Consider the following 14,552-nt stretch of genomic DNA (forward strand, 5'->3'; position numbering starts at 1 on the left):
TGGATGAATTAGGAAGGTGATTATGACGGGTAACGTTGCAACAGCGATACAATATACTCCCAGATTTGTGTTACTTCCCGGACCGCTCGAGCTAAACAGTAGCCATGTTTATAATGATAATGATTACACCTGACGAGAAAACGGACAGGGTGGTTGACACAGTCCGTGGTCAACTTTGGGCAATGTAATGCCAAGACCTTATCAGGGCCTCTTAAGCCACTCGGCAGAGAGACCGATCCGCAATAAGAGGATCGCTGGAAAGCTGGACCGAGGCTGATGAGCAAGCTGAGATGGCAAATGCCGTGCAATACTCAAATATGGTCACAATTAGCATCAGTGGGCTAAGGCCTAGATTATCTGTAACTAGTCAAAGCTCGAATCTTCCAAGTTACTCCCACTTGTTATAAGTTCCAGGCGACGCTGCTTACAGTTAACTGAGACAGGTCATACACACAGAAGGACCACCTGAAGTAATGCCTGATTTTCCAAAGTCTCTGCTCGTGGGTGACAGAAATGTCAATGTTCACGGGCACTATTTGATTGTCTTACAATATATCTACTATCTTATTCATCAGATCCCCTATTTGACCACTCAACTCCACGTGCAATGAGTTGTGCATGAAAAAGGCTTCTAGGCCTTACATGGCTTCCTGAGCGTATAAAGGTAGCATTACCCACTGGCCCTTGGTTCTTTCCACATCCAACACACCAATTGATTCCAAGTGGAGGTGTCTGAAATGTAACATTTGTACGAAGATTCCAACCGACCGCAGCATTCATGGTCCAACCCTGGCCTGTCCCCTTGTTTCCTCGGTTTTCGATTATAGTCGGTGCTGTTGTTTGTTCAATCAGTAGACCCCATGACCATCGTTCATGTGGTGCTAGTGTCTGAATGCTGGAGTTCGTGTTGTATCTGAGGATAGCGTTTGGCCCTGGTGTAAGGGAATCAGTAGAAACAGAGAATGACCTTGCTTTATTGATCCCAACTTGATGGCAGTCTTGGATGATGACTTGGTGACCCTGTATAAAAATATCAATAGGTAGAGCAACCCCGAAGATATCTTTATTTCGATCCATAATGACATCCTGTATCGTAATTCGGGAAGAATGGGTTTTGATATCAATGAAGCGGTTAAAACCAACTAGCATTAGATTGCTCACCCAACAATCATTTGTCCAGGACGAAATCTCAATTGCAGCGTTGTTGCAGGTCGGATCAAGTAGTTGCCTACCAGAGCAGGTATTGGGGACCTCAATGCGAAGGTTTTGAATTCCAATCTCCGTGCTTTGTTGTGGCAAGGTATAAGCCCTCAGCTCTGGATCCATATACGTAGCATCCAAGTTATCAGTAATCGGGATTTTTAGCGTAATTGTGTTTCCATTGATGGCCTGAATCGTGTTCGGCGACATGATTCGTTTACCAGTCTGCCACTGGTCAGTCATTGTGGTTAAATTCTGTTGTAGGTTATCTGGGAACCTACAGGGATCCATTGTTGTCGCAGGCCATATCGGAATAAGTCACTCATTCCATTGTAGCGCACCCAGGGCTCCGTAACGATACGCGACACATAAACATCCTGGCCAACTCTCAAGCGTGTAGTACTGGTAACATGAATTGTGCGTGAACCAACCGGGATGTAAGTATCCGTTATCTTCGATATAGCGTTTAGAGTTAGCGCAGCATCACTAGGCGTTCCGAGCCTGAAAACAGGCTTTGAAGGCTGGTTGATCAGGGCTAAGGTAGTAGCGCGATTACCGGTGCCCGTGAGAACAACGTTTGAGTGAAGTTGGATCCCAGCTGTAATATTTATTCTCCCAGAAGGCAGTTGGACAACGCCTCCACCGCTTGCAGAGACAGCATCAATTGCCGCTTGGATCATTGGCGAGAAATCATTTGATGTTATTCTCGGCAGGGAAATGTTTACATCGCGCTGATTAATATCTGGAATAGGTATATCTGAGTTGTGATAGCCGCAGAAGCTGAAGTCTGGAAATTTATTGCCACGTGAGTCTGTAACTGAGGCCCAGTCAACATCGTTAGGGTTGCGAATGGTAGGTTGAGAGCAATAACCAAACATCGGAGTATAAGATATAAGGCAGATGAGCTGGAACAAGAAAGAGATATCCATTTGTAAAGTGTTTTTAAGTAAGTAATCCTGTCAAGATCTCGGTAATATGATCTACAGTCTTAGTTACCAGAGGGCATCACTGTAACTTGTAAGAATATTTATATTTTAACTAATCTATTTGCATCGTGAGACAAAGTAAAAACAGATAGAATGGAAAAGTCTATATAGCCAAGGCTTGAAACATCAGATCATATAGTAATTGTGGCTAAGACTTATCATATAACTAGCCTGCATGCAGTTCCTAATCAGACAATACGCTGGCTACAATTTTCATAAAAGCCTAAACTCTTTGATCCGTCTCTCTTGTGGCTCTTCACTGCACCATTTCCAAATAAAAAGGAGTATATCAGGTGGCTTTGCCTTTTCCACTTCCAACGTGCTTGGGTAGAAATTCACTGGGAACTTGACTAATACGGTTCAACGCATCGTGCCCATCCACATCAGAACCGATGTTGGGGGCGGTTCCGTCAATGGTACTAAAAGCCTCTTGCGACCTCTCATTCTCGTCAAATCTACTAATATAACGCCCGTCATCTGATCCGACGCCCCAGCTTTGCCTGTTTAGATGAAGAGGACAGCAGGGTCGGGCATGAGGAATGTGACTTGCCCAACTAACACAAGTACCACAAAGATAGCGCCGCCATCACACATAATCAAACTATCTTTAAAGTCTGGAGCTGAATTTATAGCAGGAATGTGTCGTTTCTCCTAACAGCTCTGAAAGTACTATAGCCAATATCGATATGTGGCGGCGCCACCATCACCTCGGAATGATGTAGCCGCAACCGGCCGATTGTCCCCCGTAGCTCCGTCTTTTACCGGAGGACAAGTGTGACATACAAATCCTCCATCTGACCCGACAAGTGAGCAACGGTAGCCTGATATGTATTACAGTATGAGTTCCAGGAATGATTCTCAGGTTACTACTGGTGGTATACGAGGTCTGGCGGTATAGTTAACGGGTAAGGTGAATAAATATTTATTAATATTATTGTTATACCAGACTGACTTTATTAAAAGGGACCTGGCCTTATAATAATTAGATAACGCTTTAATTATATAATAAACCTTTTTTACTATTTAAACTTTCTTAAATACTATAAATAACTATAAAAAAATACTTTAGAGAAAAAGCTATATATATTATTAATTAAAATAATATTATATAAATTAGAAATAAAATTATTAATATAATAAAATATAATACAGTAATAGGTTTTTAAACTTAATAAAATACAAAGTAAAAATAGTAAATTACTTTTTAACTTCAGCAATAAGACTTTAAGAGGGCTTGTGAAGCAGACGCCTTTCCATATGCTGCCAGCTCTACGGTTATAAGGTCCGGGAAGAAATCGAAGAAGTTGGCCTTTTCAACTTTTACCAGCCTCAGTGAATGCGCCATCGGTCTCGGCAAGCAGATATGTTGGCGGAAACTCACCTCTATCGCAGGCGACCTTGTAGTTAGCTGTATCAGTCCACTCACTTCCCTTATGCTCCAGGTTCCAAGTTGCCGTTGCAGCTGCATCGTTCCGATAGTTATTCGTGGCTGCTGCCTGTGGACAGTCCAAGGTCGACCAATGCGGGTTGTTGCTTCGTGCAGAACTGTAGTGGTAGCAAGCCTGGCTCCAGCCCAGCTCGCATGTGTCTGTGTAGTGTGTTGCAGCTGCGTTGGGCACGTATGTCAACGTTGTCACAACCAGGTGCGTTGCTGTCATGACGTCGTTGGGATCCCACAAGTCGAAGTGTGTTCTTACCGCCCCCCAATCTCTGCGTTGCTTGCTTCGGAAAAACCTGACACTTCTTCGTCTTGGGCTTCGGGTTACTTCCACTGCCGGTTCCTGTTGGCGGCTTTTGAGGCCCAGGGGCTGACTTTGGGTTGTCAGCATCCCCCTTCTTTCCGCTTCCCTTATTGATAAGTATATTATATCTGTATAAGGCAGTGCTCCTTGTGTATCTATCAACAACTAGTTACAGTTTTCCATAAAAATGACTTCTGTTGGGTTCAACTTTTGTCTGAGCTATGTTTGTTTTTCCATCCCCATTTCCATATCAATTATCCCTTATTCGTCCGATCAAGTCCGGTAGTCTCCGAGAGCTGTTGGTTGACTCGTGAAAATGGGGTCTTCCAGTTGTGGCGGGGCGTTTGCAGGCAGCATCGGGCCATTCCCACCAAATGCCCAATCAGCGCTACCATAGGGGAGGGTCCAATCTCCATATTCAGGTGTTCTCAACTTCTCTGTTGGTTCTGTCTCGCTTCTTATATCCCAGACTCTACTGTTTGTCTGTTGTCAGAAATCACTGTTCATTTTCCACTAATCTATGATCGCAATGGCCTCTCAATTGCGACAGAACCAGAGCATCTTGCTCAGCTTACCCGCCGAAATTATCGCAGAGATTGTCAAAGAACTACGTTTCATCAGTGTTCCTTTTAGCACTGAGTACCCGTACGTAGACCCAGTAACGTTACATGTTATTTCACCTCTGTACTAATCTTATCATCCAGAAACATCAAGGTCGAGAAAGAGACCCATGAGAACCTCAAGTCTCTGAGACTAGCGCACAGAACATTCGCAGATTGCGATGACCTGAATAGCATCCTCTTCAGTAACATCTGTCTCGAGCCCACTCGTGCTGGTCTCACGAGTCTTCAGCGCGGTGACTTCTCGCGCGTCGCCCAGCATGTCCATTCCATCACGTTCACGACACCACCGAGCTGGGCCCTTCCTTACAAGGCGTATGAAAAGGTCCTTCGCAGTTCACAGGAATCTTCCGTGCTCTTTTTGCCTGAAGGGCTGAAGTCTGCGTATGATGCTTACATGAGAGACGCTCGAGATACGCAGGGACTACTTGAGGATCCAGAGAGTGAGCTGAAGAAAGCGTGGACAGAGATCCTGAAGACTTTGGGAGAGCGTCTTAAGAAGTTAAAGCTTCTAAGCTACGACTGTGAGAAGATCCGCCAGGTCAATTATCTTGACACGGTTGGCAAGGAGGAAATCGGGATGCCATGGCGGCTTCCTCGACATGATCATCAAGAAGACAGATTTGCCCACTTTGAGCTCAGAAATCAGAATTCCGAGCCTACTGTCGAGTACCATTGCAAGCACGCTACAGCCGTCGCAGGCGATAAACTCATCGCCATGGTCTTCACATGCCTTGCAGCGTCGGGCGTTGCTATCCCAAATCTCAACATCCAGGTATTCATGACCGGTGATCTCGAATGCAAAGATATTCTCGGTTGGGAAGACCTCGACTTCAGCAAGCTCAAGATACTCCATATCTCTCCCGAGATCCCTTCTGGCGAGAATGGTCTCGTTGAGAGACACCTCTGGGCTATGTCCAACTCACATGCCGAGAAGATGAAGATCAAGGCCGGCGACTTTTGTCACGATCTGCTGGACAAGTGCCATTCCAGCATACAGCACTTCGCATATGGCATAGACCATGTTGGGAAAGGCGTTCTCTGTTGGCCAGTTAGAAAGCCCAGCCATGAGTTTCCAGAGCTTACTCACTTAACCCAAAAGGGCAACCATTTCCCCCAGGCCCTAGCACACTGGCTTCTCCACCTGAAGAGTCTGCAGCATCTCGAGGTATCTGGTAAGGTATGCCGAGGACCAGCTGACTTCGACTGGCGTTTTGTCTTTAGTGCGATACGCGAACACCCCAACGTGTCAGGCGACACTCCCAAGGGCCTTAAGGTTGATCTTGATGACCTCCACATGGAGGGTCACGTTTCTTATGGCGGAGTCATCTGCAAGGATGCTAGCATTGCTACAAAGAGACATGAGCGTGATATGAGTCTTGAACTCTGGAAAGATTTGAATTACGGTATGGAAGCTCACTTTTACGGAGAGGTGCCTCTTGGAGAGAACAAGGCTCTGTTGTACTGTATGGGTCAATGGGAACCAGAGGATGAGGATGATGTGAGTGATTCTTGAGAAAGCGATAGCCGAGGACTATGTTGAATTACATCTTTAATTAAACACAAGCCGCTAATTCTGCCCCATTGGCCTGAATGCGCCCAATTGCCTCGTCAATCCATGTAATCTCCCTAGAGAAATTGCGTGCTGATCTGGATAGACACGCTTTGACTACCAACAACGGTGATAGAACTACTCCAGCGCCCATGCTACGAAACTCATCTTGGAAGAAATATTCCACGGACTGACATATGTAGCGAGCTGATGTCTCTGGCCATAACACGAACTCTGATGTCTCGATTGTATGATGCAAATCTGCGAGTGACACACGCTCATCTTCAAATCTTGTGATGTCCTTAGTCCCGCTAGATGTTAACCTGGTGCAGATGGAGGAGGCACTGGCATGTATCAAGATCTGAACCGTCCAGTAAAGTATCATAGTCTCCGCTACATGGTACGACGGGAACCGAAATGACACTGGGTAAAGTCTTCCCAGGTCTTCACTGTCTGTCGAGCTACTAGCTGTTGACAAATCTGGCCAGTAAAGGGTAGGGTATGTGTATTGGTATGACTCAAGCCATTTATTGAGTTCTCCATCCAGAGCTAGCAACGCGGATAACGCTTCTAGGCCGACTAGTGAAGACTGAGAAGGCTGTGGCGTTGTGGCATCTCTAGCTGCAGATAGAGGTTCCGGAAGTTGCAGAAAGATATCGAGAAGTATGTCATGCATAGTCTTGGACTTCGACATCCATGGTCCTTTCATCCATGCGGACTTGGCTAATTGGCTTCCGGGGCTTTGACTAAGACCTTGAAACGCCTACTTGAGGTCAGAAGCTGTATGACTTGGCATCAGTCGACTCACAGTATGCATTCTCAGCACTTGGAACACATCATGCGCCAGACCACCAATATGCTGCTCAGGTCCGCGAAGCTGCAAGAGAGCCATCGCTCCCTGATAATGTCTCATGTATGCGCTGACAGTTCGCCCTGGACATTCTGAGAACTCGAACATGCCTAGCAAGACGCAAGCTGCAAGAGTCTGATCATCCAGTCTCATTTTTGGGTCGTCGATGGCTTTTTGTAGCTCGTATAGCCCTCTGGTGTATAGCTTTAGGCTTTGACCTCTTCCGTGACCGAGCTCGCCATCTTGCTCCAAGGCCGCAGTACTTAGTGCTAAGATGGTGTACTCCATAGCTGGAGTCAGTGATGCGATATCGGGGAGGCGAAGAAGCCATTTTCGATGGTCATTGAGATGGCCGGAGGTGAGGATACAAGATGGTAGTTGACGGTCGATGAAATTGGCCAAGAACTGATCTCTGGTTGCGTTACGTGCTGACACCGCCTTTGGCAATGCTGCTATCATATGCTGTCGGTTGATATGCTGTTGTCGTTTGTGCCGGGACTGAGATGGAGGTGCGTCCAACGTTATCAGTTGACCACCACCAGATTGTGTATAGATTGATGATATGAAGACTTGTGTTCTCTGATAGCCTGCGCAGGAACGGCCGGACTTGAGACAATTACCGCAACTTGGCCTCTCAGCGCCACACTATGAGAAGATGACCAAGTCAGCTCCTAGCTTGTCAATCATGGGGCGCATGCTGTAGATCTCATGGATAGTGGGTCGACATACCCTAATCCTCCTCTGCCTGCACGTGTGACATGCTTTAGACCGCCCTGCTACTCCAACCATGTCGGCACAGATTTCTTCGTCGCTGAAATCACTCGAAGGACTCAAATTGGGGCATTGCTGGGATTGTCGAGATTTGCATCGTCTTGAGTTCAATCGCCCTGGAATGATTGTCGTGATGGAGTCCTCAATAGTGGATCAAGCTAGAAGCGAAAGTTGTCCAATGATTGTGCGTTCTTCATGCCAAGGCTAAGCCATCTTTGGGATCATTGCGCGAGAAATGGGTCCCCACGATGCGGCTGAGTTTCGTCGAGATGCCGAGCTCCGGCAGTGATGGCGCTATCACTTTTTGAGTATCATGCCGCGAGTCTTGATGGCTATGCGAAAATGCCATACGACTCAGAGCCCGTGCGAAAATGACTATAAAGGAAGAGGACTCGTCTCCAGTAATAGATTGATCTGTTTCCTACTGCGCTAGAATTCATTCCACCGTATCTCCGTCATGATCAACCCACATACTTCTGTTGGCATCGCCCAAGTCGTTTTCTACGCACTTGTCTTGCCCATCGCGATCTTCGTTCTTATCCGGAACTGGAAGCATGGACTTCGTCTTGCCTCGTATCCTCTTGTCACGTTCTCTTTGGGTAAGTCACTAGCCTTCCCGTCTGGAGTAAATACTGTGCTGACAATTGGTCCTTTTAGCTCGTCTTGCTGGCGGTATCTTGACCATCCTGCGTCAGTCCGACCCTACAAGTATCGGCCTTATCATAGCGACTACAGTGCTACTCAATGTCGGCCTCATTCCACTGATGATTTCCATGGTTGGGTTCATCCGTTTGATGTAAGCAAGCATCCCTCGTCAACAAGGTATTTGCTAATTCTGCAGCATGAAATCGAGTCTTGATGAGAATAAGCGCGCTTTCTTCCTAATTAAGATCATTCGCATTGCTTTCATTGCCGCTATAGTTCTACTCTGTGTTGCCGGAGCTTTCAGTGGTACCAACATACACCTCTCAAGACACCTGACACAAGCTGGCTATGTGACTCTTGCTGCTGTCATTGGTTTAATGACAGTCGAGTTACTTCACCTCTACACACAAAAGCATCGGATCGCTCCCGAAAAACACATAGTACGCGCACCTATTCCTTAATGCCTATTGATGGATATACTGACAGGTGGTAGTTCATACAGCTCACTCTGGCAAGCATTCCGACCCTTGTACTCCGAACAGTCTATGGTCTCCTTTGCGCTTTCACGATTGACAATGTGACGACCATCTGGAATTCACTGGTAGGATCAGCTGTCGCGTTTGCTTTGATGTGTCTGCTTGCGGAGTACATCACCCTTCTGATCTTTCTTTATCTTGGGATTCGCCACTGGCGAAGTGTGTGTGCTGAGAGCTTGGGAAGTGTCGAGATGGAGTCTTTGCGCAAGTAAAAAGAGAATGACAAAAGAATACGAACGATGAGCTATAGTTCAGACATATAGAAAGCTGAGATTTAATGTAATTGTACCAATTCATTTTCTAAGTATAAATGGCCCAAGCCTTACTCTAGAACCATCATACGATTCCGAAAATGATACGAGGCACTAAGATTTTATCTTATATCTGACGCGGACAACCACGAGTTGAGCTGGTTTCCTTGCTCAAAAGGTTTGGTGGTCCAATCTTTAAAAGGCGTCTCATGTAAAGGGAAAGGACAGCAATTAAAACCGCTCCGGCTAATATCGTAACATCAAAAAAGACTTTGAGGTACATATAGTCACCATCCTAAGCCCCCACAATTGTATAGCAACAAGAACTCCGACGGAGATACAGCAATAGAGTCCTCGGGGGTCAAGAAAACAACGAACCTTGATCTAAGGTGTTAAAATAACCTTAGGAAAAGGTCCCTTAGTTTTAGGTTGAATCTACCTAAATACTTTTATTACTTAGGATTAAGGTCTTAAGTTTTCCTTCCTCCCCTAGAGATTATTACAGTGCCATGTCTAATATCGGTAGGCAGCGAAACCTCAACAGGCAGTCAATGAGATGGAACATCCGGAAAAGAAGCTGAAGAACGCAGAGGTATTTTCCCCCAGTGTTGAATAATATTTCCATGTTCGGCATATAAACCGCCTAAGTTCCTCGGGGATGTCTGCCTCCGATAGATACAAAGCCTTGGCAGCTGGCGATTCAGACGAGATCAGATCATTTAAAGTAATAGCTCTTGTGCTTATCTTGAGAAGCCGGGGTCCTACGAATTTGCAAGAGCCCAAAAATGTAACTTGCTGCTGCATGGGTAATTCATACATGTATATGTAGTCTATTTGGACTGGTGCGAATTAATTCCCTGCATTAACACCGAAAAATGTACACATAACGAGTTAGCCTTACCGCTGACGCCTGCTTTCGGCAGATGGTTATGTAGTAGCGGCAGGGACTGAGCGTACTCTTACGGGACTCGCTTAATACTGGAACGATGCAGTGCTATGGGACTCCTGATGCTTACTATAGCCTAGACTAGTCGGTGGAAACCGCCCCTCTTCTTGCAGGTCAATGAGTACGACTTACAAGCGATAGGTCATACACGAAGTACGAAATATACAGCAAGTATTATGCTCCAGACGAGACGTACCGATAGAAGATAAGCGTTTGAACGCTTTATATATTCACTAACTAGTCAGACTAAGAACATTAACCCCTAATGCCGCGATTGGAAGATCGATTGTTCGGGGAATTAATTAAGTTCAACTACATTATGTCCTTAGCAATATGGTTGCCCTTGACGCGTATGCTTGATTGAGAAGCCGATGGGGTATTGATGTCTAGGTTGTCGGCTAGAAGTGTTATTTGCAGTTGACACTTGTGGCTGAGAGCTTATTCCGGCAGAGAGAACCTTGAGAAGCCGATGGAATGGGAGGTTTTGCTGGCCCAACCTGACCCATCTGTCCAACCTGGATGGCCATGCCTATCCAGTCTTGGACAATTTTCTAAGTTCTGTATGCTGGTTTAAGCTCTCGGCCAAAAGACTCAACTGCGAAAATCACATCTGGTTGCCACAGTCACAGGGGCAGGGCCAATGCCATCAAGTTGGGAACGGCCAACTCGAGGCTGTGGCTTGAACATGAGTTCTAAGGCTAAAGCCCCCAAGTCATCAGTAACGGACAAGCTCGGCCTTTTCACATAGAAGGTTCATCGCTGGAGCAGCATGTGGCCATTTAGTTTCCGGCCCTTCTTGTATCGTTTGAGACATTGCACCAGGAAATTAAGTTATGCTTTTGCTACAGTCCCAGAGTGTGAACTGAGGGGATGTGGCAGGCTTGAGCACATAAACCTCCGGCCCTCCACTCAATTCTTCACCAACATCGTTCTCATCCGGCAGCTGTCGACATCACTGATATCTCATTTATTCAATTTCCTCGATTGGTACTGCTGTACAAACCAGTCACGTGTGGAATTGGAACGAGTCTGCGACGCCTAGATCAATGTATGCAAGACAAACCCTTCTTGACCGCATACCCAGCGATTAGGTCTTCTCCTACGGTCCCCTCGATCTGGATCACTGAACGCAGAAACAGCAGCCATCAAGAGCTATCCGCCGTATTGTCAACACCCCCAACGGCGCACGACGCAAGCCAGCCATCAAGTCTACCAACTCCACAGAAGCCCAACATGTTCGACCGCATCAGGCGCGCGATAATATGTCTCACGACCTCCGATGACGCGGAGAAACGAAACAAGCTGGACGAAGTCAATTTACGGCGAGTAATGATAGAAGCAGAAGCATTCGAGAGGCGAGCCATTCGCGACGACATGAGAGCAAGGCTGGAACTTCTGCACGAATGGATTCGGGAATATGACAACATTGAGAAGTACCTCAAAGACCATCGCCGGAAGCAGAAGGAAGAACGGAAAAGGGCTGCGAAGGCCCAAGCTGCTCAAGAAAAGAATTCTTCTGAGTCTTTCCCGTATGTACTGTTTAATATGGTGCCCGCGAATCAGCGTCGTCTCGTTGGCGGCCAAGCAAGCATCGATCCCGGGAATTAAATCATGACTCAGAGGGAGAAGGAGGCCTTGCTACTGACTCTGGCACCCTTATTCAAAGGTTCATGAGTAGAAGGGGGCGTTTGGACAAACTGGTGGCTTGATTACGAGACTGAACCTTAAAGGTTTCGAGTTGTCATTCATATAGCGGCACTCGGCCTCTCTGAAATGAAACTTTATGTGATAGGGCCTTGGCGTTGAGTTAGGCTTTCGGCGTCCGGCTCTATAGGGTTCGCAAAAGAAACGTGGCCGTTATCAACACAATAGTACTTCATGCCCATTCTCTTGTATTCTTACCTTCCTTGCTAAATTCCAACTTGGGATGTAAAAATTCTGGCATATGGTTCCCTGACTAGACTCTGTTGCTTTGCTTATACACACTCTTTAAACTCCCTCGATTTTCTTTTTACCCCAGCGCATCTTGACACTCTGACCTCAAACTTTGCAAGTGGCATATACACAGCAAAGGGGGTCTAACTAATACTGTCCCAAAACGCCCAGTCAATGTCCGTGAACTCAAACCCAAACGGCTGTAGTTCGGTCTCTACAGGTTGGGTTTGCCAGACCTCCTGTACGACACTGATTTGGCCTCCATTGTCTTCATTTATCTTACTTTCCAAGTCTGCCAAGTCCTTCTCAAGCTTCGATACAAACCCTGGCTTCTGCATACCAGCCAGACCTGGTTTCTGGCTGCACTCATACCATGTTGCAACTACTGATCTCGCAGCATGTGACTTTCTCCTGTCGTCTTCAAGATCAGATATATGATCTGCTACAGCGTAGAGCTGAGAGAGTAGCGTCCAGGCTGATTTTATAAGGGTGACATCTTTCAAGTTCGACATGTCGACCAAGATTCCAATGACTACGGATTAATCAGCCGGATACGACCAAGCCAGATATAGGGCTGCGACTTACAAGCATACCAGAGAAATGAGCTCTCGACAAGCCACATAAATGGCTTCAGCTGGATATTTGAATGTGAGACGACGATATACCCCATGCCCTGCATACAAGCATTAAAGTGCTCAACATGACATGGGTCATCACTATTCTGAGATCGCATACGAGCCTCATGCAGCTTTCTCAGCCGTAAGACGTTGACAACAGCCCGTGCAGAGATCTGTAGTATCGTGTGCAACGGGTTGATTGGATCACAATACTGCAGAAAGTTTTCGTTGAGGCCAGCCTCAAGGTCGTCAATGACGGAGTCAGCCAAACAGCCGAGGAGAGATGTATCAATCGCTGTGGCTTGGCTTGCTGTCGTCATTCGAAACTTGCGCTGCCTCTCCATTTTCCAGTATGTAAACAGCGCATACGAGAAACTCGTGAGACCAGTTCGTTCTTTTGGCGGTGTTGTCGAACTTGGATCGATGTCGTCGTCTTCAATGTTGAGAGGAAGCTTGACGTCCCAGCCTGTTCCAAATGACAATGGAGTAACGTTATTTTTCAGTGAAAGAATAAGATCTAGATGTTGAAGCTGCCACCAGACTCGACGACGTTCTTCTGTTTCGATGGGCGAAAGACCTAGTACCGTGCCGTCGCGGTGCATACCGAGTTGCTCTGCGCTTCGGGAGATCAGACCCATTAAAGTCCACATGCTGCGGGACGTGAGCACGTCGACATTTGCTTTCTACTAGTGTGTCAGTACGTGATAGGTGGGGTCTGGTAACGCGACTCACGATGTACAGACACATGGCTTTCAGTGTTGAGATGGTGTCAATAGCAAGCAGACTTATCCTTGAGAACGCCATGTCACACTGAACGCGACATTCATTGGTAAGAGATGCTTTCGTGCGACCGAACAGATCCAAGCACTCGGTGTTCGTCAGACTCGTAGCGCCGAATAAACAAGTTGACAGTATGAGCACATGGTCTCCATTGTCAAGGCTCCTCCACTTCTCAACATCCGTCAAAGCGGCTCTAAGATGAGAAAGAGTCCAGCTGAAGCTTATCTTGACAATAGGCTCGACTCGCTCCATGAAGAAGTCCCAGAGCTGGAGAGCTTCTTCTTGGGGTATCGGGCAAAAGTCGAGTTTCTCCGAGAGGATGGTGTTATCTCGCCATGGTGAGCCGTGGAAGGCGTGCGGGAGATGCTTCCCTGGTGATAGGGCTGAACCTCGGGGGTCCGAAGCGTTAGTTTTTGGTTTGGAACCTTTGTAAAGGCGCGATACGTCGATCCAAGTATGCCAACCCTCTCTACATTATCGAATTCAGTCTCATAATGCGTACCAGGAAAACCTCTGATCTGACTTACGACTCGTGATAAACAGACTTCCCCTCCTCCTGTACAATAATCGGCGTTACAGCATGACTCCCCTCCCTCGGACTGTTCTTCACACTCTGTCCCCTCAATCTCTCAGGTGTATCAGACAACGGATCACCACCCAGTGCTCTCACCGCCTCCTCCAATTTTCTAATCCTCTCGAAAGGCGAGACTTCAGGGTAAGTGCAAACATCACCCTTGCGACGCTTACAATTGGAGCATGGGGGTTCTGCCCTGTCGCACTTGACTTTGCGTTTCGCACATGGTTCGCAGGCCTGGCTTCTCATATTGGGGGGTATTACGCCGTGATCGTCGTGGTGTTATCGAGGGTTGATGATCGGTCGTGTCGCGATTCATGACGTTGTGTAATTAAAAGCTCGGGCGACCCCACGAGTTTTTTGGTGGTGAGATTGGTTAGCTCGGGCTCGGTACCGAGCCCGAGATTCTGAGGGTGGTGTCTCATTGGTTGATTGACATGATGCTTGACGATCTGGCAGGGAGATATGTAATTGACTTGGAATGCCAACAGCAACTTCTGCTTTATTTAAGATCATGCTGATACTTCGCTTTGCTTTTCATCATTCA

General features: G+C 46.8%; 7 protein-coding genes across 8 annotated transcripts; 3 read left to right on the plus strand and 4 right to left on the minus strand.

Moving 5' to 3' along the window:
* Positions 1 to 564: 564 nt before the first annotated feature.
* FVEG_12416 (hypothetical protein) lies at positions 565 to 2,129 on the minus strand (the record flags this gene model as incomplete). Its single annotated transcript, XM_018901763.1, has 2 exons — positions 565 to 1,425; positions 1,482 to 2,129. 2 exons carry the CDS (start codon positions 2,127 to 2,129, stop codon positions 565 to 567), a joined length of 1,509 nt encoding a protein of 502 aa, XP_018760316.1.
* A 1,370-nt stretch (positions 2,130 to 3,499) lies between these two features.
* Positions 3,500 to 4,040, minus strand: FVEG_17248 (hypothetical protein; the record flags this gene model as incomplete). The annotated part of the gene is made up of 1 exon (XM_018906502.1): positions 3,500 to 4,040. Exon 1 carries the CDS (start codon positions 4,013 to 4,015, stop codon positions 3,500 to 3,502), a length of 516 nt encoding a protein of 171 aa, XP_018760317.1. The 5' UTR covers positions 4,016 to 4,040.
* Positions 4,041 to 4,349: 309 nt separating this feature from the next.
* FVEG_12417 (hypothetical protein) lies at positions 4,350 to 6,204 on the plus strand. Its single transcript, XM_018901764.1, has 2 exons — positions 4,350 to 4,573; positions 4,633 to 6,204. The coding sequence occupies exons 1-2, from the start codon at positions 4,449 to 4,451 to the stop codon at positions 6,062 to 6,064; spliced, it is 1,557 nt and encodes a 518-aa protein (XP_018760318.1). The 5' UTR covers positions 4,350 to 4,448; the 3' UTR covers positions 6,065 to 6,204.
* On the minus strand, positions 5,983 to 7,838 carry FVEG_12418 (hypothetical protein). Of its 2 annotated transcripts, XM_018901765.1 has the most exons (3): positions 7,680 to 7,820; positions 6,909 to 7,595; positions 5,983 to 6,863 (listed from the first exon to the last, which is right to left on the minus strand). In XM_018901765.1, the coding sequence occupies exons 1-3, from the start codon at positions 7,737 to 7,739 to the stop codon at positions 6,105 to 6,107; spliced, it is 1,506 nt and encodes a 501-aa protein (XP_018760319.1). In that variant the 5' UTR covers positions 7,740 to 7,820; the 3' UTR covers positions 5,983 to 6,104. The 2 variants fall into 2 exon arrangements, with proteins under 2 accessions (XP_018760319.1, XP_018760320.1); XM_018901766.1 differs by having other exon boundaries at positions 6,909 to 7,838.
* Positions 7,839 to 8,145: 307 nt separating this feature from the next.
* FVEG_17249 (hypothetical protein) lies at positions 8,146 to 9,212 on the plus strand. Its single transcript, XM_018906503.1, has 4 exons — positions 8,146 to 8,320; positions 8,379 to 8,517; positions 8,563 to 8,806; positions 8,860 to 9,212. Exons 1-4 carry the CDS (start codon positions 8,179 to 8,181, stop codon positions 9,112 to 9,114), a joined length of 780 nt encoding a protein of 259 aa, XP_018760321.1. The 5' UTR covers positions 8,146 to 8,178; the 3' UTR covers positions 9,115 to 9,212.
* Positions 9,213 to 10,775: 1,563 nt separating this feature from the next.
* FVEG_12419 (hypothetical protein) lies at positions 10,776 to 12,143 on the plus strand. The gene has a single exon (XM_018901767.1). The coding sequence runs from the start codon at positions 11,150 to 11,152 to the stop codon at positions 11,705 to 11,707; it is 558 nt and encodes a 185-aa protein (XP_018760322.1). The 5' UTR covers positions 10,776 to 11,149; the 3' UTR covers positions 11,708 to 12,143.
* Positions 11,979 to 14,318, minus strand: FVEG_12420 (hypothetical protein). The gene is made up of 4 exons (XM_018901768.1): positions 13,959 to 14,318; positions 13,384 to 13,900; positions 12,620 to 13,334; positions 11,979 to 12,566 (listed from the first exon to the last, which is right to left on the minus strand). Exons 1-4 carry the CDS (start codon positions 14,252 to 14,254, stop codon positions 12,178 to 12,180), a joined length of 1,917 nt encoding a protein of 638 aa, XP_018760323.1. The 5' UTR covers positions 14,255 to 14,318; the 3' UTR covers positions 11,979 to 12,177.
* Positions 14,319 to 14,552: the final 234 nt, after the last annotated feature.

This window comes from Fusarium verticillioides, chromosome 4 (assembly GCF_000149555.1).
Source record: "Fusarium verticillioides 7600 chromosome 4, whole genome shotgun sequence".
In the NCBI taxonomy this organism is placed as follows: domain Eukaryota; kingdom Fungi; phylum Ascomycota; class Sordariomycetes; order Hypocreales; family Nectriaceae; genus Fusarium; species Fusarium verticillioides.